This window comes from Strongylocentrotus purpuratus, unplaced genomic scaffold, assembly GCF_000002235.5.
Source record: "Strongylocentrotus purpuratus isolate Spur 01 unplaced genomic scaffold, Spur_5.0 spur5_scaffold_14, whole genome shotgun sequence".
In the NCBI taxonomy this organism is placed as follows: domain Eukaryota; kingdom Metazoa; phylum Echinodermata; class Echinoidea; order Camarodonta; family Strongylocentrotidae; genus Strongylocentrotus; species Strongylocentrotus purpuratus.
In genome coordinates, this window is record NW_022145599.1 from 31402529 (window position 1) to 31429249 (window position 26721).

General features: G+C 38.8%; 1 protein-coding gene across 3 annotated transcripts in view; it reads left to right on the top strand.

The window, feature by feature from the left end:
- The first annotated feature begins 8501 nt into the window (after window positions 1–8501).
- Window positions 8502–26721, top strand: part of LOC115918603 (ubiquitin carboxyl-terminal hydrolase 7-like) — a 49257-nt gene continuing 31037 nt past the window's right edge. For all 3 annotated transcript variants that reach the window (XM_030984731.1, XM_030984732.1, XM_030984733.1), the window contains exons 1-4: window positions 8502–8985; window positions 10369–10545; window positions 19101–19203; window positions 25833–25931. In XM_030984731.1, the coding sequence (XP_030840591.1) occupies window positions 8922–8985; window positions 10369–10545; window positions 19101–19203; window positions 25833–25931 (443 nt within the window). In that variant the 5' untranslated portion in view covers window positions 8502–8921. The remainder of the gene's footprint in view (window positions 8986–10368; window positions 10546–19100; window positions 19204–25832; window positions 25932–26721) is intronic.

The window sequence follows — 26721 nt, forward strand, 5'->3', positions numbered from 1 at the left end:
ACCGCACCGACCGTATTTACAATCTACAAAGAATTGAGCAAAGACGTCAATATCTCGATCTAAATTCAATTTAAAAAAATAAGTTGATGGTACTGATTTATTTCTAAAAAGTATTATCAATAGTTATAATTATATACATTAAAAATTTAAAAAATATATAAATGCTAAAAATATTTTTTTAATATTCAATAATGTAAAAATTTAGGGAATAAAACATTTTAAAAGAAGAAATCAGTATATTTATTACCAAATTCAATATTGTATACAACCGCAAATTTTTGGGTAACTTCAGATAATTTGCATGTCTAGGAGGATTGTCAGAGCGAAGAAAAAGGGGTGTCACTCTCTCCAGATCCAGCGATGTGTCCAAGTCACTATTGTAACATTTATGACAATAACATTTTTACTAACGCATATCGTAAATATGGAATAAATGATTCATCAAGATTAGGATATAAATGTTTTGTCAAGACAGGAGCAATTCTTCTACTTGTATTTACACACAAATAACATTTTTTGTGTGAACGTAGCTAACTATAGCCCTAATTATATATATCTACTTATAAGAATTGGGTAACAACTTCTCCACAAGGAATTATTATTTAAAATGCGCGTTAGAGCCATATTAAATTATGCTTTGGTGTATAGACTCCAGTGGGCATGAAATGGGGGGGGGGGGGGGGCAAAGGGTGCCCCCGGTGCTGAACTGCCATTGGGTGTAACCGAAACTAGATGAGATTGAAACAATTAAAAGTTTTAAAACGAAAACAAAAGGGAAGGCAAACTGTGAGTATATTCAAAATTATATGGGCATTGAATCCGCCGGGCAACCTACTTTCATTTTTTAATTATTTTCAGTATTTTCAGTATGCGAAAATCTCCCAAAAGTCGTCGCTAATTCGCTCCCCTCGCATGATGTGCTTCAGGATCTTGTACTTTCTCTCCGAATGTGGGTTATAAACCGAGTTGCTTTGCTGCCTGTTATCAGGCGTGTAGCCCCCCCCCCCCCCCCCCCAAAAAAAGAGAAAGAGAAAGGAAGGGACGAGGAAGAAAAAGGATTAAGAGTCGAGAACGGTACAACTTCGTGTTCGTTCCCTCATAATTTAATAAAACGCCAAAGCTTTCGCGCTTCGCGCGGGAGCGGGGAAACTGAATTCAGACAAGGATTTAGAGTCGAGAATGGTACAACGAATCGTCTTCTTTCTTTAATAATCTAATGAAACGTCGGAGCTTCCGCGCTACGCGCGGAGGAAGAGGAACTTGATTCAAACAAGGATTGAGAGCTGAGGACGGTACAACGAATCGTCTTCTTTCTCTAATAATTTAATAAAACGTCAAAAGAAACTGAAGTTAGACAAGGATTAAGAGTCGAGAACGGTACAACGAATCGTCTTCTTTCCCTAATAATTTAATGAAACGTCAAGGGAACCCCCCCCCCCCCCTCCCTGCACCAAACCCTATGTAATAGGGAGCGCGCTCTGTAAGTGATTCGCACGCTTCGAGTGCTCACTACCGCCCGCCCCCCCCCCCCCCCTAAAATGAAATCCTGGCTACGCGCTTGTCTGTTATCTAAGAATCACCGGCCTCTTGTAGATAATGCCCCCCCCCCCTCCCCTTGAATAGAATACAGCGAAGAAAATAAGAGGTTCAATATCTGAAAGAAATCACTACCGTTGCCCTATTATCAATATTAAATTTTCTCCTGTCTTCAGTGCACCCCACTCGTTGAGCTTAAAGAGGTGAAACCGTTTATCAATGAATTCGAAATCCTGCCGCTCGATTGCAGTGCTCCCTTTTAAAATTTACCCGGGTGAAATTCATAGCCGTTTTTGAGGGTCAAAAATAAAATAAAATAATCTACCTCTCGGTCGCTGTGCTCACTCGCTTGTAAAATTACGTAGAAAATTTTAGCCTGGACGGGAGGGCAGTTGCAGTGTTAATCCCTAAATACAACACTAGAGGAGACCAATATAAAGATGAGGAAACTTTGCTCAGAATAATTATTGTTGAGATTAAATTTAGTAAAGTTGGGGAGACGAGCTTGAGTCAATGAACTTTCAGAGGCCTGAGACTTATTGTTATGCATTTTTGTTTGTTTTTGCGACGGGAGCAGGGCAGGCCCGGGGCTGGGAAAACGAACAGAAATCGGGGATGGGGGGCAGAGGGGACAAAGGCCCCAAAAAGTTGAGTAGCGGGGGTAAAATCAATTCCCCCAAGAGCCCCTTTATGAACAAAAACAGTCGCACTGTTTCTCAACACTGTGTTCAGGGCTATAGGCGTCAAAATAAGCGCGGGCAGATTTTTGTTCTTTCTATCAGTAAAGGGTGTGTGGAGGGGGAGGAGGGGGGGGGGGGAGTGTCCTCAAAAGACCATTTCTCTATACAGCGTTTGCTGTAGCCCCGCTGATTTTCTGAGGGATCCCTCCCGGTCCCGGTATATGTCCATTTTCTGGAAATTATAACCACCCTTGAATCTTATCAGAACTTATACAAAATAAGGAAGAGATGGTGTAAAGGTTGGTTTGCGTTGCCCTATACCCCTCCCCATCTCCCTTCCTCTGTCTCCTTCTCTCTCTCCCCCGCAAGAAAAGGTGATTAGCGGTTGGCTCAGATATTTCCCCGGGGAGGGATTACTCTCATAATAAAGACATACGGGGATGTGCCGCTCTAATGGGTCGCTTTTCACAAAAAGAAATGCATAACATGACATGGGTCCCATTTTTTCCAAAGATATCACTGATAACATGGGTCCATTTTTCCTAATTTTCTAAAATTTTCGGGTGTTTGCATGACGAACACCTGAAGATTATGACAAAAAGGCATATATTTCGAGAAAACCCCTAAAATGGGTACCCTTTTCTGCCAAAATGCTTCTTAAAAATGTGTAGAGATTTTGAGGGCGTTGTGACGTGCGTGCGCCTGTAATCCAGCTAACACAAGTTACAAACTGATTCAGCTGAGGACGCAGGTTCGAAACTGAGTCACGTCTTTCGGATGGTGACGTTAAAGGTCGGTCCCCATCTCTTTAATACACGTCTGTAAAAAAAAACAATACACACACGCAAGAGGCTTGAGTGGCGCACCCCCGTCAAAACCGAATCTGAGTACCCCCCCCCCCCCCGAGCCACAGCAGTTTTGAATGCGACACTCGGAAACTCCCGTCGTTTCCCCGCGGGTTGCATCCTTTTTCTTTATCGCGACAGAGTTATCCCTACGCTTTTTTTTTTAAACTTTCATATCTCACATTACAGAATCTAATTCAAACAAAAAGTGGAAAAAAATCCTTTAATCTGGTGAAAATTTAAATGTTGGGAAAATGCTTTAAAAAATAGACTGCATAATTATCATTGTTTTGCCCTGTAGCCTGCCCTACTCAAAAACTTCAACAATTAATAAGCCACAAATATGTTTAAATAATTTCAGGAAAATTTCAATCATACATTCACCATAATTATAATAACCCCTGTATGAAACACATCTATACCGCCAACAATAACAAAGAAAGTGAAGGGGTGAGGGGAGTATTTTTCTTGTTCTCTGCATGCGCTCACTCGGCAATTTTATCAAAGTGCATTCGGGGGGGGGGGGGGGGGGGACTTGAAATTTTCCCAGCCGCGGCAGCCGGTACTTTTCCGAATGTCGCATCCCCCGTTCGGACAATAAATTTCCGCTCTTGCTCACGATAGCGCAAACCGGAGCCCCCCCCCCCCCCCCCCCACCCCCCAAAAAAATCTTTCCCCCACCAAATCCAAATTTAAGTACGCATTATCGGATTACATTTTAAAGGAAGAATGATTGAGCCGCAAAAAAAAAAAAAAATTAAGAATGTACATAAAAAGAGTTTTGCAGCAGTGCCCGCTAAGAAAGCACGGAACGGTGGGACAACATCAAATCAAATCAAATCACATCAATAATAATAACAATTTGTAAACAAAAAACAGTAAATTGTCAATTAAAACATTATAAAACTATGACGATTAAGAAGATAAAAACAAAACAAGTATAGCATATAATGAGAAACAAGGTGAAGAAAGAGGAAAAGTAGACCGTACACAGGCGCCGATCCAGAGGGGGGGGGGGCGAATGTGTCTTCCTCCCCCCCCCCCCCCCCCGCAAAAGAAAGAGAGAGAGCGAGAAGAAAAAAGGGGGAAAAGAAGAAGAAGAGGAGATAAAAGAGGAGAAAAAGAGGAAGAAGAAAAGAAAAGAAGGGGGATATCAATATTGCCGTATTCCCGCCAACAAGTTGTGGTTCGGGGAGGGGTGAGCAAAGGGCCGCTACCTCTCGCCCCCGCCCCCGGCCCCGCCAAAATAAAAGGAGAAGGAAGGGAAAGGGAAAGTGGAGAGCTAAAAGGGAACCAAAACGAGAAAGAAGAAAAGAAAAGGGTAAAAAGAAGGGGAGATCAGTTGCGATTAATCCCGCTAACAACGTGTAGATCGGGGGGGGGGGGTACCGAAATGAAAGAGAAGGACGGGAAGGAAAAGGGAAAGAGGAGAGAAAGGGAAAGAAAGTGCCAGTGTCACAAATAAGGTATTCAAATATGCTCATCTGACCATAATTAAATGCTCATAACCCACTTAAAAAGAAAAGAGCAGTGTGGCCTGCATGTAAAAGTGGGAGTGATGGGGATTTTTTTTTGTCCCCCCCCCCCCCCCCCCCCCCCCCGGCCCCGAAAAGTTTTCGCTCATTACGCCACTGCTTGTCACCATTATGTACCAATATTTGGCTCGCATAATTTCACATTTGGATTTGGGCCCCCTAAGAAACCCTGGATCCGCGCCTGCCGTATATTACATAATTCAATATTGACAGACATAAAAACATAAATAATTGGAAAATGGTGAACACAATGAAAGCGAGGTTTGTGACTTGTTACTGTGATCTACTATTTTTTATATATTTGTTTGTTTTTACATTATCATTATAAAATGTTAATCATGATTAAGAGATTTGCTGCTGTCAAAAGATCAGGCAATTGCTTCTTCCTTCTCCCATGCTTCTTCTTAATCTTCCCTATGCCTCTTCCTTCTTCCCAAGAACCTGCAAGGACTGGAACAACCTCCCACATGACCCAGCCCAATACCCCTCTCTTGATGCCTTCAAGGTCTTCTTGAGCGGGATGCAGATGTATACAAGACCGGGAATGTTTTTACTTACACCAGGGAATATCCCTGCTTACACAATGACATGCACCTGCACAACAAGAACAAAAATTTAAAATGTTGAATAACAGGATAGGCCTACAGGCGCGGATCCTGGATTTTCCAATAAGGGGGGCCGGAAATTTGAAAATTGCGCAGACCGTTTTTTCAAGGTCATATTAGAAGCACCATACCGGTACAATTTTCGACATTTTCATCGGGGGGGGGGGGGGGGGCTATAGCCTCTTGCCCGCGGAAGCTTTGACCTTTCATTAATTATTAGAGAAAGAAGACGATTTGTTGTACCATTCTCGACTCGTATTCCTTGTCTGAATTCAGTTTTCCCCCTCCCGCGCAAAGCGCGGAAGCTTTGACCTTTTACAGTTTAATGAAATTATCAGAGAAAGAAGATGATTCGTTGTTCCATTCTCGACTCTTAATTCTTCTCTGAATTCAGTTTTCCCCCTCCCGCGCGAAGCGCGGAAGCTTTGCCTTTTCATTAATTATTAGAGAAAGAAGATTTGTTGTACCACTCTCGACTTTTACTTGACTGAATTCAGCCCCCCCCCTCCCGCGCGAAGCATGGAAGCTTTGGCCTTTTATAGTTAATGAAATTATTAGAGAAAGAAGATGATTCGTTGTTCCATTCCCGACTCTTAATCCTTGTCTGAATTCAGTCCCCCCCCCCCCCTCCTGCGCTTTGCGCGGAAGCTTAACGTTTCATTAAATTATTAGAGAAAGAAGATGATTCGCTGTACCGTCATCAACTCTTTATCCTTGTCTGAATGAGTCCCCCGCCCCCCTCCCGCGCGAAGCGCAGAAGCTTTGACGTTTCTTAAATTATTAGAGAAAGAAGACGATTCGTTGTACCGTTCTCGACTCTTAATCCTTGTCTGAATTCAGTTCCCCCCTCCTGCGCTTTGCGCGGAAGCTTTTGAAGTTTCATTAAATTATTAGAGAAAGAAGACAATTCGTTGTACCGTTCTCGACTCTTAATCCTTGTCTGAATTCAGTTTTCCCCTGCCCGCGCATAGCGCGTAAGCTTTGACGGTTCATTAAAGTATTAGAGAAAGAAGACGATTCGTTGTACCGTTCTCGACTCTTAATCTTTGTCTGAATTGAGTTCCCGCCACCCCCCCCCCCGCGCGAAGCGCGGAAGCTTTGGCGTTTCATTAAATTATTAGAGAAAGAAGACGATTCGTTGTACCGTTCTCGACTCTTAATCCTTGTCTTAATTCAGTTTTCCCCTGCCCGCGCATAGCGCGTAAGCTTTGACGGTTCATTAAATTATTAGAGAAAGAAGATGATTCGTTTTACCATTCTCGACTCCCAATCCTTGTCTGAATTCAGTTGCCCCCTCCCGAGCGAAGCGCGGAAACGTTGACGTTTCATTAAATTATTAGAGAAAGAAGATGATTCGTTTTACCATTCTCGACTCCCAATCCTTGTCTGAATTCAGTTGCCCCCCTCCCGAGCGATGCACGGAAGCTTTGACATTTTATTAAATTATTAGAGAAAGAAGGCGATTCGTTGTACCGTTCTCGACTTGTCAGAATATTTCTTTGTCTGCTCCTTTTTCGTCCTATGTCCTCTTACTGCCCTTACCGCCCCTGGCTACGCGCCTGCTTTAAAGGGAAAATAAAAAACAATCATGATTGTGATAGCACACAATTAGGTTAGTAGACATGAAAGGGAAAAAAGATCTTTTACACCAACCATGGATAAATCACGGCCGGGAGCGTCATAGTTTTGTGTTATCGGGCGAGGGCCGGGGCGTAGCGACCAAGCGAGATTTTGCAATGTTGAATGCTGAAATTATGCATTCTAGAAAATCCCTAAGCCCAATTTGTACGTTCTTTCCGCTATATTTCTTTCTAGCTATATTTCTAAATTTCCTGGGGGACGTGTCCCCCTATCGGGCCCAGGATTGCCGCCCCTGTCCACAAGCGAGTTGGTATGAGCTGAATCCAAATGAATGGCAAAATAAGAGTTGCGAAGCGGCCCTACCGTTAATTAAAATGTGACTGTTGAGTATATAACTTCTATTTAAAAGACATCCAAAATATTGTGCCCTTTTCAAATTTCTCACTAAAGAGTAATGACCGCAGGGGCTGTTTTTAACGTTTAAATTTGAATCCGCGGCTCGAGACTTTATGCGGTCGGCCCGGCCCCCTCTATTCAATAACGTTTGCCAAGCCTTCTGGAATGACCCCAAATCTCCCGATTACAGTTTTCCCTTATTCGTCGTTACTGTCACTTAGCGCCATTGCCTTGTCTTTCCCCCTTTCTCACCCGACTTTTCTTTTCCCCACCCCCCCCCCCCCCCACCCACTCAGTGTTATAGGGTACGCACAATTTTGTATGTTCCCTCTCTTTGAGAGCACCCCTCTATCTCCGGTGGGTAAAGTCGGTACGGGCCGGATTTTTGTGTATTACGGGCCGGACTTTGTTGCGTGAAAAGTACCTCTTTATCGGAAATTTTGGGAACATAAATTCGGTCCCTCCGACCTCGGAGTGGGAGGGAGGGGGGGGGGGGGGGGGGGGGGGGGGGAGAGGCTTTCTTCTTTATATTTTCTCTTCTCTTTTCTTTTCTCTTCTTTTTCCTTGGCTCTTCTCCTTTCTTTTCTCTTCTCCTTTTTTTTCTCTTCTTCTCCTTTCTTTTTTTCTCTCAGTCTTTTCCTCTTTTTTTTCTTCCTTTTTTTTGCGCCGCCAATAGGGGGGGCTGCGGCCGTTTCGGCCCCCACCCCTGGATCCGCCACTGGGCCTATGTGAAAGTCTCCACATATACACACACACACACACACACACACACACACACACACACACACACACGCACACACACACACACAACCAGTGCGTTTATCTTCATCACCTTGAAGCAGCACTTCACTGGAGGAAGAAGAAGAACCCCCCCCCCCCCCCTACCACGGATAACCACCCTGAGGACATAATTACTCCCCCTTGAAAATCCCCCCCCCCAGAAAATTACCTCCTTGTCGGACAATCAACCACCCCCGAGGACATTTACCCCCCGAAAAAAAATGCTTTTAATGAAACCATTTATTATCAGGGTACGTGGACCGGGGGTGGTTATTGTCCCAGGACTGTATTGTCCTAGGGTAATTTCGAGGGTCATGGGCGCTGGACACTCTTTATAAATATGCGATATTGTGGTTCTTTTTTACAAATAGATTATGAAAATCTAGTTGAATCCATATTATTGCAAATAAACTTGATCTTTTGTCGATGACAAGAGCAACGGCGATTTCTTTTTTTAGAATTCGAGGAGAAGAGAGGAACTTCGAACGAAACATTATTATGAAGCAAATAGGTACTATCCCATAATCCATCACGAATCGCCATTTTGCGACTATATGTCGCGCGCTATCTCATCACTCCCTATTCGATAATACACACACAGATTCCCTATGCACTTTTACATAGACAATAATCATTCACCATGTATTGAATGGAGTTAATGCGGCTGCATACACCTTGCGAAACCATTGTGATGAGGTTGTATTTTTCATTTTCCGATACCGATTGACTCCCCAAAATCTGATATTTAGGCTTGTCGTGTCGGAAGAAGGCCCCTGCCAGCAGGGGAAATCAGCCGAGATTGGGCGGATCGCAAGTAAGCACGTGAAGGTGCCTCCAACGTCCCGAAAAGCACCCTCGTCGCAAGGCAGTGACAAGGGGTCAGATTCGGCGACGTCGGTCGTGGAATTGAGAGAGTCCGATAAGAAAAAATCGAAGAAGACGAACAAGAGTCCCTCAGGCACAATGAACCACTACCCCAGCAACGAACGACCTCAGAGTGAGACGGAGGAGATGGATACACAGGAGGGTGGGTCTAAAATCATATTTTATATTTTTGTCCAGGGTTCAAAGTTTGAACATGTTGTTGAATGAGAAGGTGTTTTTGCGTGGGTGGAAAAGATGTCAACAACATCAATGAACATGTCATACTCGACCCAATCATTGATTATGGTGACCTGCATGACCTTTGTCAAAATTTATTGTATTGCTTCATTAAGTTGTTTGCCATTATGTTTTTCTCTGATAATGAAATATGAAATTTAATTGAAAGAGGGTTTCAAAAATATGTTTTGATTTCTGTAAATATTAATAATTATTAACACTAGGGCCGGGTCTATGCTGTGTAACTTCGCTGTAGACCTAAATGTAATTCCTCACTGTCACTGTCTGAGCTGACTGACTGTTTCATTTATTTTTTAACTTGTTCAAATGTAACTGTCGATATCTACATGTACTTATCTAGAACTGAAGTGTGTTTTCTTAATTTTCTTATATCAATTGAATGCTTTCATTTTTACTTTTAGTTAGGGACAGGGGTTTGGATGTCTGTTTACTTTAAGTGAGGCCTGAGGCCAGTCCTTTGATTTAGGTTGTGGAATATCAGCTTAACAGTCCAACTGGGTAGACCCTACCTACACATACAAGTATATGGACTTATATGGACTTATGGGCTTGTGTTCTATTGAAATTGAAACCAGATGCTGATTTTAGGCTTTAAAAATATGAAGGTTTAACAAAAGAAGTTTTAATAGTCTGACTAGGAGGTCATATTTTCATTTGTTAAATGTGAACTTTGGTGGTTAAAGTTTGACCCAGGATTGCGTTTAACTGAATTGTACCCCTAAAACTAGGCCAAATGAGTAGGAATTGCCTTGCCAATAGTCTAATCAATGCTGGGAACTTCATGCTTTTGTCTTTATGCTTTTGTCTTTATAAGATTTAGGCATTGACCAGAAACCTGCATGGTTGTTGTGATGCAGATACATGTAATCTCTTTGCATCACTGGTGACAGGGCTCAACAGTTGTCTTGTACACATGGGTGCCCTCACTGCCCTGACTTTAAAAACCTAACCCCCCCCCCTATTTTGAAACTTTGACGTAGGGGTTCCATGCACACATAATGGCAGAACCCCTGTGAAAATGTTTCCACTTTTGTGGAACCTTTCCGGAAGTGACTTGACCCCAAAGTTGATTACCCTTGTACACTCTACATACTACTAATAATAATAATAGTGCGTTCTTCATAGCGCCCATGTTTGACACTCCTGGCATCAGCAGAAACTTGTGAGCTACAGCAAAGTTCTTCTTATGTAATACTCTCGGCATCTGTGAGAGACCTTTGCTCAGTTCATTAAAGGGAATTTAGCCAGATAATCTTGACTTAAACATCTTTTTCTTTTTCATTTCCAGCACCGAACGAAAACATCCCCACCAAAGAGGAGACGTCCCCCACCCAGCCCCTGGGGGATGACGTGGATACAGGAGGGGGTGGTGGTGGGAGGGACGAGAACCCTGTGGTCATGAATGGGGACCTGACCACTGAACCGGGGCCGGACGATCCAGAACAGGGAGAGAAGATGGAAGAAGGTAGGTCTTGTTGTAGTATTGTAGATGGTTACGCATTTCTACCAGACTCTTTAAAAAAAGTTTTTTTCTTGCATGAAGACAAGTCCAAGTTATTTTATCCCCCATGTTACCGACCACATGTAAGATTTCAGTACATCCTGTAACTAAATCAAACTGATTATCCTACTAGATCTTGAATCAAATGATAATAATAATAATAATAATAATAATAATAATAATACACTGTAGTGGCTACTTGTATAGGGCACAGGTTCACCTTTCGGTGCTCATGGCGCTGAGAGAAAAATACATGTAACAAACATAAGAAAGAAAAAACAAAAACGAAATTGTCCTAGACATAGTAAATTAGAATATTGCAATAGTTACAACAAAACAAAAAAACAAAAAACTTTTCATTTGTGATTTGAATTTTTCTGTTGACGACAGTTTACGTATTTTTTAGAGGGAGTTCATTCCAGAGTTTCTGACCCATGGCTGAGAAAGCCTGATCGCCCCAAGTATGTTTTATACTAGGTGTAGTATGAAGCAATAGCGTGTCTGATGACGAGCGAAGACTTCGTGTAGGATTGTATTTGGAGACAGAGTTGCTTCGGTATGTAGGGGAAATAAGAGAGTAAACTGAATGACATGTACAAGTAACAGAATTTTAAAGATAATCCTTTTGTCAACTGGCAACCAATAGATCCCCACCTCCTGCATCATGTAGATTGAATTGTCAATGTAAATTACTTTCCTCCGTTCACTCACTATATGGGAAAGGCTGCAGGAAGCATTGCTTTACTTTAAAAAGTAATTGATTTTTATAGCATACTGTACCTGTTCATGTAATAAATTGGAAGGGTCTTGTCTGAAGTTTGTGCCCATTCTATCCTTGGTCTGGGAAAAATATGGGTTACATGTACTTACATGTTGTAGACTTTGTACAATTACCTCCAGTCAAACCTGTCTACAGCAACTGCCCAAGGAAAAACATAAAATGTGGTCTTTGTAGACAGGTGGTCACTAAAGCAGGTAATGACTGTACATCTTGATACTTACTACACATGAAGAATCTACGAAGGATTTCTTCCTGGAAACTGTAGGACTTTGTTTAATTAGTAAGTTACAAGTAATTTTAATATTTGCCTCAAATTGTTGGCATCTGCAATAAGTGACATAGTAAACAGATTATTTGTTTGTTAATATAAATTTCTTAGCAATTAGAAGAAAGTAACTCACAGGGGAGCAATTCACAAGATATGAAGAATTTTTAAAAAAGGGGGAGGGACAGATAGAATGCAAGAGAAAATGAGGCGCGTACATTTACATGAACATGTACAGTGTATATGTGGACTACAAAGACTGAAACTAAATCTTAAGAAGAGTTGGTAATTATTTGGTACTACATGTATAGATTTTGATCAAGTACATTTAGCCTACTTTTGAGTGCTTTGAGTACAGGGAATGAACTTTGTAATCTTCATGTGCAACATCTATCTCAGTTGTTTTTCTAGATAGAGAAGTCATTTCTCAATTCTCATGTCATTTTTTGGATGAAATACCCCAAAGAGAGGACAAAATTGGTAAACTGATACTTTACTATATGGTGTCATGGTTGAGTGGATATGTCACAGGACTGGATCACAAGGTCGGCAGTTCAAGTCCTGCCACAGCAATAATATGCTGCCCCCAGGGTTCCTTCTTCTAGGGTAAAAGGCCATATTTTTGTGGATGGTTTTTGTGCGCTCTTTAGGCCACATTTCTCACTGGATTTTGTTCAAATTTTTGAAAGAAGGTGTTTTTTTGTATAATGTATAAGCCTATATATTTTGGTGATGCTGCCTCCAGTGTTCCGTCTTTTATAGGGTCAAAGGTCATATTTCGATAGATGTCCTGTGTACACTCTTGTGTATGCTAGATAACTGCCACCTTCCTTGACGGATTTCTTTAAAATTTTGTATGGAGGTGTATCTTGGTTTAATCTACACACCTATAATTTTGGGTGATGCTGCCCCTGTGTTCCGTCTTTTATAGGGTAAAAGGCAAAATATTTTTGGGGAATGTATCAACTGAATGAAGTCCCACTTTTTCTTTCTTTCTCTTTTCTTTTCTCCTTTTTTTTCCTTTTTTTCTTTTTCTAAATTCTTCATTATCATCATCACTATTTTTGCTGTTGCTGTTATTATTGTTGTTAATATTTTTATGCCTCCGCCACCGAAGGTGGTGCCGGAGGCATCATGTTTTCGGGTTGTCCGTCCGTACGTCCGTCCGTACGTCCGTACGTCCGTCCCGTTTGACCGTTATCACAATATCTCAAGAACCATTTAAGATTTAAGCTCACCATAGGAAGACGATCTGATTAGATTTTGGAGTACGTAGGTCAAAGGTCACAGGTCACAGAGGTCAACTTATGAAATTCCTTGTATTGAGTTTGTTAGCGCGATATCTCAAGAACCATTTGAGATTTAAACTTCAAACTTAAGGATAGTATGTATCACCATAGGAAGACGATCTGATTAGATTTTGGAGCACGTATGTCAAAGGTCAAGGGTCACAGAGGTCAACTTATGAAATTCCATACATTGAGATTGTTATCATGATATCTCAAGAACCACTGGAGATTTAAACTTCAAACTTAGTGATAGTGTGTATCACTATAGGAAAACAATCTGATTACATTTTGGAGCACGTAGGTCAAAGGTCAAGGGTCACAGAGGTCAACTTATGAAATTCCATACATTGAGATTGTTATCATGATATCTCAAGAACCACTGGAGATGTAAAAACTTCAAACTTAAGGATAGTATGTATCACCATAGGAAGACGATCTGATTAGATTTTGGAGCACGTAGGTCAAAGGTCAAGGGTCACAGAGGTCAACTTATGAAATTCCATACATTGAGATTGTTATCATAATATCTCAAGAACCACTGGAGATTTAAACTTCAAACTTAATGATAGTGTGTATCACCATAGGAAGACAATCTGATTAGATTTTGGAGCACGTAGGTCAAAGGTCAAGGGTCACAGATGTCAACTTATGAAATTCCATACATTGAGATCGTTATCGCGATATCTCAAGAACCACTGGAGAATTTTCACTTCAAACTTAATGATAGTACAGTATGTATCACCATATCATAATATCTCAAGAACCACTGGAGATTTAAACTTCAAACTTAATGATAGTGTGTATCACCATAGGAAGACAATCTGATTAGATTTTGGAGCACGTAGGTTTAAGGTCAAGGGTTACAGAGGTCAACTTATGAAATTCCATACATTGAGATTGTTATCATGATATCTCAAGAACCACTGGAGATTTAAACTCCAAACTTGTTTAAATTGCTCTATGGCGGAGGCATCATTTTCGACTGCGCGCAGTCAAAATTCCATCTAGTTCCTACTGATTTTAATGTCAATTTAATCATTATGCAAAATTGGGGCTGAATTTCAATTTTCCTGAGAAGAGGAAAGGAAGGAGGTAAATAAGAAGAAAAGGAGAAGAAAAAGAAATGGAGAAGAAAAAGAAATGGAGAAGAAGAAAAGGAGGAGAAGAAGAGAAGGAGAAGAAGCACGTGTTGTGCCAATTATTACTTACTACATAGACTTATAATTACACATATAGGGCAGCCTTTGAAGGATGTTTTTGGATGGTGAATGATTTGCTGATATGAATTTAGCTTTGTTTACAAGTAAATGTACTTTAACGTTTTAATAATAGCATGCACTTGTCAGAACATGCCCATTCTACAGTGTTCAAAGTTCACCTACTCTACTAAAAAACGTCCATTCATTTCCAAGTAGTTTCAAAGGTCACTCAGCTCACAGGACCTGTTTATGAATGACTGGAAAAGAACACACCAACACTACATGTACATTACCTGTACATGTACATGTATCTCGCTTTGAACAGGTCAATGACAGTTTCATTTTTCATTGACACATAATGGTGCCTATTTACCATTACACTAATTACACAAGTATAGAAAGTGTTATATCTTGTTGTGTTTAATTCCAATGGACATATGAAATATATCTTGTCAAATATCACAAGGTCTAGACTGGTTAAGTCATCGGGTTGATGATCGCAAAGTACTACAGTGTACATGTATATGGTTTGAGTTCCACATTTCTAGCACAGCTTTGATATCCTTCGGCAAGATGTTAATCTAGATTTGCCACTCACACAACCCGAGCAGCTCGGCTTAAATTTGGGTAATATTGTCCAAGCCCTATGAGCTTCACAACATTAGAGATGCAAGCACTATTTAAGAAGCCATTATTTTTTATCTGAAATTGGCTTAATACAGTGAAAAAATTTAGAACTACATTGACTTCAATACTCTAGTGCTATTTTAATAAACAAAGGCCTATAATTTGTATTTAATTCATGATTTGAATTGAATTTCTTGTATTGCCAAGTAACAACATAATATGAAAAATACTTGTTTTCGATTTACCTACAATATACTGTAGGCAGTGTAATTACAGTGTAAAGTGCTACACATGTACAAATGTAATTGCCCTGAATATATTGATCCCTGGAGGATAGCACACTGTATAATGCATGCACATGTAGGCTTGTCTGATTAGGCAAGAAAGAAATTTCATTTTATTTACTTTTTTTCTTTAGAAGCACTTGGAATATTGTGCAATTTGGAGGCATACAATGTACACTGTACATGTATAAAACGATAATAGAGAATGTGAGTTGAAGATGAATAAAGCAGGTGCATGTACTTGAACATTATGTGAAGGCCTATATATTAATTTACATGTTGGTCTGTATGTATGTATGTACATGTATGTTATCAGTCTCAATTTTTTTTAAAGTATACTTTGTAACAGCCTGTCAGGTAGTTACATCTGTAAATGTAAGTTTATTTCATCAAAATGTATTTATCTCATTACATGTACATGCGAGTGGAGGAGGAGGTAGAACTTCATAGTTTGCTATGCACGGATGTTCATTTCTGCCATGCACAATTGTTCAGGTCTTCATGTGTTTATGTCGATTTCACGTGTACATGTGACACTCATGCAGTCATGCTCATGTACACTGTAGATAGTCTTGCAAGAGAATTTGAGTTTGTACATAATGTGATTCACATCACATGCAGGCCTATGTCACTGAAAGCATCTCGTAAATTTGTGTTTACCAATTAGCTTACATGGGGGAAATGGAAGCACCAATTTATGTTGGAAGAGCCAGACTAAGTGCCCAGTGGGAATACGTCCATGTAATGTAGGCATTTATCATCAAAACTTGCACAGAGTAATGGCATCTTCAAGAAATGTACTAGCTAGTCTACATGTACATGTATGTTTATATCTGATATATACATTTGTCAGCACATGTACATTTCAGAATATCAGTACTGTATTTTGCCCGTTGGTAAAAGACCACTTGATATTAACGTACATCTTGATATAAAATCTTTTGTCATGTTTATCAGACCATTAAAAATCAGGTGTTTAGAATAAATGTATCTTAAGATAAACTTGAGTTCTGGAAAATATAGGCAATAAATTCTTGCAGAATCCAACCAAACTTACACTGAATGTTAAAGATTACAAATAAATGACATTTGCCAAATATTTTTGTAGGAAATTTATAGTGGCTGAGTAATGAGCAATTGATCAAAGAAACATGAGGAAATCCGGGTATTGGTACATGTCTGCCAGACACCATGTACTTAAAGGTACTATGTCCCTCTTGCAGCCAACTTCAAATTCTGTAGAACTTTGCAGGAATTATGAATATGTCATGTATATCCTATCTGTGAAATTTAAATGTTAGCAGTGTCCTCATATTCAAATTATGCAAGGAAACCCGTTTACTTGTTAGACTTCACTGTCAGACACTATTGAGTGACTGACTGGCTTTTTTTCTTCTTTGGTAATAACATACATGAAAAGAGTTGTAAAGGGTACATGAGCATTTGTCTACATCAATAACCCACTTCTTGTGATGGCCAAGATTAAACTGATTGAATCTTTGCGCAGCTTAAAACGTATGACCATTCGGTACAATTGTCTGAAAATCAAGACTATTACTTTTGGGCTCTATAGCCCTAAAGTCGATTTGACAACTGATAGTCGTTATTTTTCCCACTTGAAGACATTTTCAAGCCCCACCTTTTTTAGGGAAGTTCTAAATTAGTATTATCTTTCAAATGCAGTTGGAATTTAACTTTTTCATTTTTTTGGCCGGCAAATGGGACATAGTACCTTTAACACAGGTCACTATGTGCAAATGGAAGTTGTGGTTTTTATCAAAGATGATGCCCAGTAAGTTTTTGTGCGTTTGTTTTTATTTCACTAGTTCAAACAACCAATCTACTGCAGGATAAACAATCCAGAATAAATCTTATAAATTTTCTCTCAAAATAGGAAACCCATACCAGATGCCAGAGCTCAAGATTATATTTAAATGCTAATTCCCTTCTACATGTATATCTACATGTATATGTACATGTACATGTATTTATAGACTTGTTGTTTTGGTAGTACAACAGAACAGAATGGTAATGATATCTTCCATCAGTTGATTGAATAATTAAGATAATAATTTGATATTAATTTGAGGTCAGTATCTTATCTTCCAATGAATGACTGACTCTATTGTACATGGTGTATTTCGGCTATGACTGTCTACATGTAGTTGATGACTTTCTAATCATGGCTATCGTATGGTTCTGTTAGATTTGTTGTTCATCAATCTTATTGTTGAAGATACAAAGCTACATGTTGTATGGACAGATGTGTACAGTGTATGTAATACTGTGCTTCCCAGTACCTTAATCTTTCATGCCGTCTCGTATACCATGGCAAAGATCATTAATAATTGATTTATATTTTGCTGATCAATGATCAATTAGAATTTGTTCGTACATGTAAAGTATACAGGTACCATTTGATCAGTGATCAGTGAACAAGTTGATGAGGTTGTGGAAATTTTTCCTATAAAGAAAATCTAATATGAGCCCTTACAAAGTGAGTTCTTTTTTGAACAGTTTGATATTAATCTGTATTTATAGAGCACTTAATACAAAAAATACCATCACTAAGCGCTTTACAGAAAATATTGCCTGGCTCATAGGATTCATATGTGTACAATGTGCACCGTCTCCACTCTGTGCACCATCTCCACTCCCTGGGGAGCATTCCTACCATATGGTCACTGTGAGGGTGTATGGCAGTTACTAAAACACAAAGGCTGTTGTCATTCTACCAGGTCCCCATTTCTCTCCTAGTTATGGAGTGGCAAATATACATTTAAATAAATGCCTTGCCGAAGGACATTAGTGCCATGTCAGGGATCGAATCCATGACCTTTGCATTTCTAGCCAAGTGCTTAAACCACTCGACTATGACACCTTTAGTTTCTATAAACTTTGTTTGAAATTCAAAAAGAAGAATTAACTAAATTACTAAAGGGAAGTCCCTGGTATCAAGTCTTGCCAGTTTATTTTTGATTATTTACAATATGTAGTCTCTTTGAATTATCAATGTCCTGCATACATGTGCAGTATATTCTCAAATTTCCCTCAATCTTTCACTGAGCACTGCTTATTGAAACCAACCAGAGAATAGTGGACTTCCTTTCTAAGATCGTAGCCAAAGCTATATGTAGTTTGACCTTATAAAAATACAATTGTAATTTTTTACCATGATAGTGATAATGCTATTGTTATGGACTAGCTGTATTTGTGCATGGGAAAGGTCTAGCTTTCCTTTAATTATTTACTCTTGTGGAAAAGATTTAACACCCCAAAAGTGAAAACACAACCGCAATACAGGTACATGTAAATTGATACAATGAAGCTATTTTCATGATAAAGCCATTTACATAAAATATGTATCTTTTCCAATTATTTTCTTTATAAAAAAAAAATGCAGTACCCCAAGCCCCAACTTACATGGTGACCCCCCCCCCCCTTCCCCTAAAAAAAAAAGGAGACAGAAAAGGGGGGAGGGGAGGGGAGGGGAGGGGAGGGGAGGGGAGGGGAGGGGGGGAGGGGAGGGGAGGGGAGGGGAGGAGGAAGGGGGGGGGGGGGAGGAGGGGAGAAACAAAGAAAGCTGCAAAGCCGTTGCATACATGTACACTACGGTACACTACGGTACACTGAAACTATTTTCAATATGAGCCATTTATGTCTCCAAAGTACATCTAAATGTACATGTACATGTAGAAGTGTGTCGGAGGAAACTGTCTTTCTCATTTTCTAATTCGGCTGATTTCAATCTCATACTGAGGAAGATGCATTTGACCAAGAGATAAGGAGATGAAATGACCAACCCAAAATTTACTGACTCTATACGAAATGTGGTATTTGAATTTTGTGTTCATATTTATAAATTGGAAACCGTAAAAGATTGAAGACATACATGTTCATTCAAACGCTTTATAAATTATTTCATTCATTGTGGTTCCGTAAAGGATTGCTATTGATTTGTGTTTCCCATGCCATGAAGATAAGCACTTGAACACCGTACAAATTTACCAACCTATGATATGTCATTTATTGATACTCTTCCTCTCTCTCTCTCTCTCTCTCTCTCTCTCTCAGATGGCAGTCGTTCGGAAGCCACCTTCTGCCACACAGTCAACAACATCAGCAAGCTGAAGGAGACTTCACTCAGTACGTCCATCACCGTCAGGAACTTGCCATGGTGAGTACCATAATTAACGGTGTATTAACCGCACCTTTTTGCCGCCGAAAAAAATTCAAAGTCGGGGGGGTGCGGCTTATACACTGTACACCCAAAAAAAAAAAATTTTTATTTATTTTTTTTTTTTTTTAAAGTTCGATTTTCACCTGGCGCTATGCCTGGCAATGTCTCCCAGCTCGGTAATCGGTGTGTTGACTCACCATTCAGAAACTAGAACAACACTCAAATTTGTCTGTCATTTTGGTTTGAAAGTAATCTTTCTGATAGATCTCAATAGTTTATAATAATAATTCCAATTTTTCTTCTATTACATGGTGTACCACAAGGTTCTATCCTAGGTCCCCTACTGTTTTTTAATTTACATTAATGATCTTACAAAAAAAAAAAAAATCTAGGCAATTTTTTTTTCTTTTTTTTTTTTTTCTTTTTTAAAGGGCGAAAAAGGGGGTGTGGTTAATACATGAGGGCAGTTTATACAACGTTAATTACGGTAGCAACTTGTCCAGGGGGGCATTTCACAAAACTTGTCATCAGTGACAAATGACAATTTTTGTTATAAGCTACTGAAATCCTTGCTTCTGATTGGCTATCAGCAGATTTGTCATTAATTTTTGTCATTTGTCATTGAAAAAAGGCTTTGTGAAATGCCCTCCAGTGGAGTGTTTCCCAAAGACTAATATCAACTTTAAGTTGGACTTACCTATGGCAGGCCGTTCATGCCACTATTTTCTCTAACCATTTACTGGCGTTGTTCTCTGAAAGGATGTATAAATTGTCACAAATCTACAGGATTTACATTTTTTGATAGTCCATTATTGAAGGAAAAAATATTATCTAAAGATCATAATTGAGAGACCAATGGTGAGAGCGACCTGTGGCAAGGATGGCCTGTCATAGTTAAGTCCAACTTAAAGTTGATCTTAGTCTTTGTGAAATACCCCCTTGATGTAGTATCTTGGCTTCCAAAGCCAAATTACAAATTAGTTTTCCATTCAAGTATGATGGTGTCTGCATTAGAGATGAGGTATCACTTTCAACTGGCCGCTTTTAAAGGGGAAGAATCATGAATTATGTTAATATGTTTGTTATTATGAGACATTGAATTATCATCCCAAAATGTGAGGCATTTCAATGGATAACAATACAGATGAAAAAAAATGACTTTGTGTCAAAGCCATATGTGAACTGTTCATGAATGTTAAGTGAGTGCAATGATTAGTCAACTCAGTTTGCTAAATTGCTTTTTGGTGTGCTATTTCAGTATGTACAATAAAGAGCTTTTAAAAGCAGAGTAGTGTATTATAGACATCGCTACCACTGCTGTAATGTAAAGTATTACAATTGTGCCCTCATTCGGTGAAGGTGTACATCAAGTGATTTCCTGTTCCCATTACCCAAGCATCATCACTCATGCATTTGGTGGTGCATTGTGGGACATTGCTGTGGACACATCGAGACGTTGTGAACAGCAGATGGAAGCATATGAAAAACAGGGAATAATTTTCCTCAAATTTTTTGATTAGCAATTTCAGGCGATGGATAAATATTTCAAATGAAATTCTGTACATTTCTATGGAAGAAAACTGCTACACAAAAGATATTTTGTATAGCAGTCATGCAAAAATGCATAGCAAATTGCGATGCGATACCAGGAAAATTATTCCCTGAAAAATCTGAAGTAGTGTCGGTAGGATCCCAAACATAAAGAGCAGAAGAAAAACATGTCTTTGAAAGCTAGAAGTCATTCATGTAATCATCAAACATATCAAAATGTTCAAATCATTAAAGTGATTAAACAGGGATGCCAGTGTTCAGGCAATAGCCTGAATTCAGACCCTGGTGAGTTATTTTCAAACCATAGTTTAGGCTGTACAAAATAGCTCATTCTAGGTGATTTTCAGGCCCTCTGATCTATTCTAAATAGTAATCCCTGATTAAAGTTTTAGAGTGAATTATTCTTTAATGATGTAATAGTGACTTACATTTACCCATACCCGTAGCTTCCTTGCTGAACTCAATTTTGAAATTGTAAATGGTAAAACTCACTCTGCCTTGGCATCAGGCTACTCTGTAATATCAATTTGCTCGCTCTGCGTTGGTCAGCTAGCTACATGTATAAGCTGAAATCACGACTCAAATTTTGACCAATCAGATGACTAGATGTATTCAAAATACTATTAAAAGAGAGATATATATTCACATTAACAGAGATGCCAACTGTTCCGTTTTTGCCGTATTTGTTCCGTTTTTTCGCTATGAATACGGCCGTACGTTTTTTGTATGTTTTGTTACGTTTTTTTTTATTTTTTATTTTTTTTATTTTTAATTTTTTATTTTTTTATTTAATTTTTTTAATTTTTTTTAGTGACGTTTTTCTTAATTTCTGATCATGGGCTTTGTGTCGTAAGTGTATTATGCACCTACATCTTCAATCAATGCACGCAGGATTGTGATACGGGCCCCAAACTGCGCACATTGCGAACAACCCACATGTAATGTATGCACGTCGCGCTCCGATCCGGGTACGTAAACGTGGTACTGCCGGGTTTTTTTAAGCTGCTCGATTGGGCGATATGTTAAGTTGAGATATTTTTTCAAAAATACTGTTTTTTGCTCTTAAGAATACTTTTTTTTTTAAAGAAGGTTGGCATCTCTGCATTAACCCATACATGTGCATGTAGCTTCCTTGATTTAGCTCGTTTTGAAATAGTGATAAAACTCCTTGGCACCAGGCTATACTCTGTAATATCAATTTGCTCACTCGGTCGTTGGTCAGCTAGCTATAAGTGGACGCCCAAGGGGGGAGGAAGGTACTCTAAGGGTGTGTGCAGGAAACCTCAAGCTATCGCTGTGATATGTAGCGTTTCGGTCGCTTGAGAGGCAGTAGGACCCATGTGTAATATTAATTGATGTGTATGGTGTGCATGTACAGTGTATAAGACCTTTTGGTTCTCAAAGCATTTAAAATCACTGTGAAAGTGAGAAGTCAAAGATACCTATAGGTGAATATTCATTTGGGCTTAACAAGAAGAAGAAAGAACATATTTATAAACATATTTACATGTACAGCATATTGAATAAGCTCCCTACAAATGATTTGTGTGGTTTAATTGCTTGTCATGTACACTGTATTGTAAACTGAATGTTCATGTACAAAGTCCGCTCATTTTAAAGTGAGTGTTGGCAATTTTCGAGGGAAATTTATTGTAACATGGGGTTGTGTTTTCATCTCCCTACATGTATATGTTAAATGTCTGTCAGGTTATTATAATGAATGCTTTTTTCTTTTTTGCATGGTTATTAATATTTGCTCATATATTTGTTAGTTTGGCTCATTGTAATGGAAACTTGTTCAAATTGGAACTTGTATACTTTCGTCACTATGATGCAGACATACCATGTCCAGAAATGTAGGACTTGTGAAATTGGTAGACAGGCAATAGTTGATTTTTCTTTGGATGTTCATTACCACTACATGTAGTACCAAGTTTTAACAATTATTAGGCCTACAGTAATTAGGCCTCAATTATCAATAAAACATTAAATAAAAGTGAGTAGTCACAAGATTAGATTTTAGTGATGATAATGTAGTTGATTTGTCAAAATATTTATTATGCATCATATTTCATCAAAATCAAAGGCCACATTGTACATGTAGTTACTGTACATGATGTAACGAGAAGACAAAAGGGAAAGAATGTGTGCATTTTATACTTTGCGATGCACCCGAAGCAGCATAAAATGAGTGACATCAAATGACATTCCCCTTAATTTGAGAGAAACCTGTGCCCTACACTTGATCTATGACAGGCTCTCTCTACCTCCGGAGGTTAATGGACATACATACATGTAGACACCCCCAATCCAGAGTCATTAATATGAATCTGTTTCTATCGACGAGGACGTGAGACTCTCTGCATGGTGTGTAGTACATATATATATGTAGGTCTGCTGGACGCATTGCGCTCTTCATCACTGCATCTGTCTGACATGGCGGCCTGTTTGGGGGACAGCTGTGTCTCTCTCCGTTTTATCTTCTTCTTCTCCCTGTTTCCTTTCACTTCATAGTCTCTCCCACTTTATATTATCTTTCATTGCCCTCTCCTCCACTCTCTCTTTCTCTTTTCCTACACTCCTCTTTTGGCGTCCCTTTCCTCCTCTTTCATCCTCTGTTAACAACCCTTGATTCTTCACTTTGCATTTGTCCTTAATAGTGACTTAGTTGCCAATTTGAGACAATTCAAAATTACTGATCTCCATCACTACATCTGTCTGATATGGCTGTGTCTCTCTCCATTTCATCTCCTCCCTATTTCCTTTTGCTTTAAATTATCTTTCATTGCCCTCTGTTCTACTCTCTCTTTCTCTTTTCCTACACCCATCTGTTGGCGTCTCTTTTCTCCTTTCTCATCCTCTGTTAACAACCCTTGATTCTTCACTTTGTATTTCTCCTTAATAGTGACTTACATGTAGTTGCCAATTTGAGACAATTTAAAATTACAGACCAGTGTGAAAAAAGATACAAATACACAGCCTCACAGGAGTAAGCAATTTAGCTTTGGAAAGCTTCAAAAGAGCTTTGGGAAACTGAAAAGAGATTCAACTAAAAATTCAAGATGAATACATGAAGAAAAAAAACGTACAAATCCATGCAAGAAATCAACTCCTGTAGACAAATACTGTATTTTTATTTTTTTGTAAAATGTTGTTACAGAATCAGATATGACAGATAGATACCCAGTGGTCATTATTTCTGTACTGATGATACCTACATGTACATGTATAGTCACTTAATTTTATTTATTCATCTAGGCTGTTACAAACCTACCCATCCATCTAGGTCAGTCTGTCTTTTAAGCTGTGCTTTATGATGATAATTTTATGACTGATGTGTCTGCAGTGTGATGTAATTGCGCATTTAGGCAGAGAGAGAGAGAGAGAGAGAGAGGGGGGGGGGGGGGAGCTAGAGAGAGGAAAAAGTCAGCCACTCCAGCCGGCTATTATAACCATGGACCTGTTAGATCCATGTTAAATATAACTGACATGTCTGTGAAAATCCCTCTGAAATGCACACAAAGTGACAGGGAGAGGGGGAGAGAGAGAGAGTGAGGAAAAGAGACCGAGATAGAGAGAAAGAGAGGAGGGGAAAGAAAGCCAGCCAGTCTATCCAACTATTATAACTGACAAGTCTGTTAAAATCCCTCTGAAGTTTATTACACAAAGTGACAGAGAGAAAGGAAATGAGAAAGAGGGAGAGAGAGAGAAGGAAAACAAGAGAAAGGGAGAGAGAGAGAGGGGAAGGGGGAGAGAGAGCGAGTTAGTTTGGGGAGGGGGTGATCTATCCAGCCTGAAGTGTGTACTTTGGCTAATGAGCTTTTTCACGATACACTGCACTTGCTGCAAGTCAAATTCATGGTCTGATAGATACTACATGTATATGTCAGACATACTGTCCATGTAGATTAACTCTTGCCAGACTGTCATTATGCTTTCTCTCTCTGGCTTGATCTCATGGTGCAAGAAGGGGGCGGGGCAAATGTACATGTACATAATGTATGCAATTGATCATTGATATGACAAGATACATGTACTTGTACTACATTTGGTATCACAACACTGTATATGATGAAACTATTAAGCAAAAGGTCAAGAATTTTTTTTTTCTCAAGTGAATGGAATCTCCCTAAATGTACATATGTTAAAGGCAAGCCAAGGTATTCATCATTTTAAAATCATTATTTAAAAAAATAGTTTACATATAAAAATTATATGATATTTACACCTTTGTACCCAATGTTGTTACAATTGTATGACATGTACTAAAAATGTACATGCATGTGTCCATGTGAATTTTTATTTCCTCATTTTCCCGGGAGCAATTACTCCATCACTCTCATTAATAATAAAAATGTTTGTTGCATAATTGGTCCGTAGTCTGCCAAAAGAACATGTATATTTTCACTTGTATACATGTTTACATGTACATAATGTACATGTACATTTACATACATGTACATAAAATGTTGCGCTGTAATATTTGTGTGACATGTACATGCAAGCTTCTGTGCAGGCTTTTTATTTTCCTGCTTTACCCTGGAGAAATTACTCCACTCACATTAATCTTGGAAGTGTACATACATTGCCCCCAGATGGAAAGAAATTTATAATTTTACGAGGTCTTTCTCAAAGTCCCAGTAGGTGCAGACCTTTGAAATATCAAATTATACATAAAGTCAATGTCCTCTGTCAATGAAAACAAGACTCGTATCCACCAGCTGGCAAATGAAATGGAGTGTGTAAAGAACATAGCTCAGTTTCTGCCGGAATTCTTTGTGCTCTTTTGAATAAAGAGAAAAAATAAAACATTGCAGTAATAAATGCAAAATGTACATCACTTTATGTTTGTCTGTTGAAGGTAAAATATTTTTCAGTGTGCGAAAAACATTTTGATGGCTGGAACCTGATACATCATAATTGAATGTATGTTGATTATTTATTTATTTATTTGTTTGTTTATTTATTTATTCATCTTTTCATTTATTTATTTATTTATTTATCTATTCATTTATTTATGTTTATTTATTCATCTATTCATTCATTTACTCATTCATTATTATTTTTGTTTACAGGAAAATCATGGCAATGCCCCGGACGAGTCACAACAGTGCTGAGCGCAGCTCTCGAAGTTTGGGCTTCTTCTTACAGTGCAATGCAGAATCCGATTCACAGTAAGTTAAACAATTTGGTTTAATTTCAATGTTATTTGGTCTGCATGTATCCACATCTATGACTTACATTATGAATCCATCTGCATAAACCCAAATAAAGGTTTTTGTAAATTTTGGATTTGGAGAATACATGTACTGAGATAGAAGTTAATTGAAAGTGAGGTTGATTTTCAAATGTGAGATACTTTACACGAACAAGCTAGAAAGCTACAAGTCAGGCCTAAAAACCAAAAAAAAAATCAAGCAAATGTATATTCCATTACTATTGGAGGAGCGGGCGTCTTTGAATGTTTGAAACAGATAAATGGCGCAATACAAGAGCTGTGGATCATCATCATCATCTGTAAATATCTAGTATGGTTATCTTAGTAAGTTAAACAGAGAGGTTAGGTTTTCAGTTTTTAGTATGCGTACATGTAATATACACCCTTGTCTACTTTTCATCTAAAAATGTTAGCTTGCAGTTTGTTGAAGGGAGATTCATTCAAAAATGTAGGTACAGTATGGACATGTAGGAATTGTGGTATTTGAATACATGCATTCCCCAATTGATGTTCAGTTTTAAGTGTGATATGGTCTGAATGCATAATAAGGTCTCTCAATTTCTGATACATGGAAATGTCTGTAAGTTAAAAAGGGAAGTTACATATAAAATGTGAATTGGTCTGAATACATAATAAGGTCTCTCAATTTCTGATACATGGAAATGTCTGTAAGTTAAAAAGGGAAGTTACATATAAAATGTGAATTGGTCTGAATACATAATAAGGTCTCTCAATTTCCGATACAT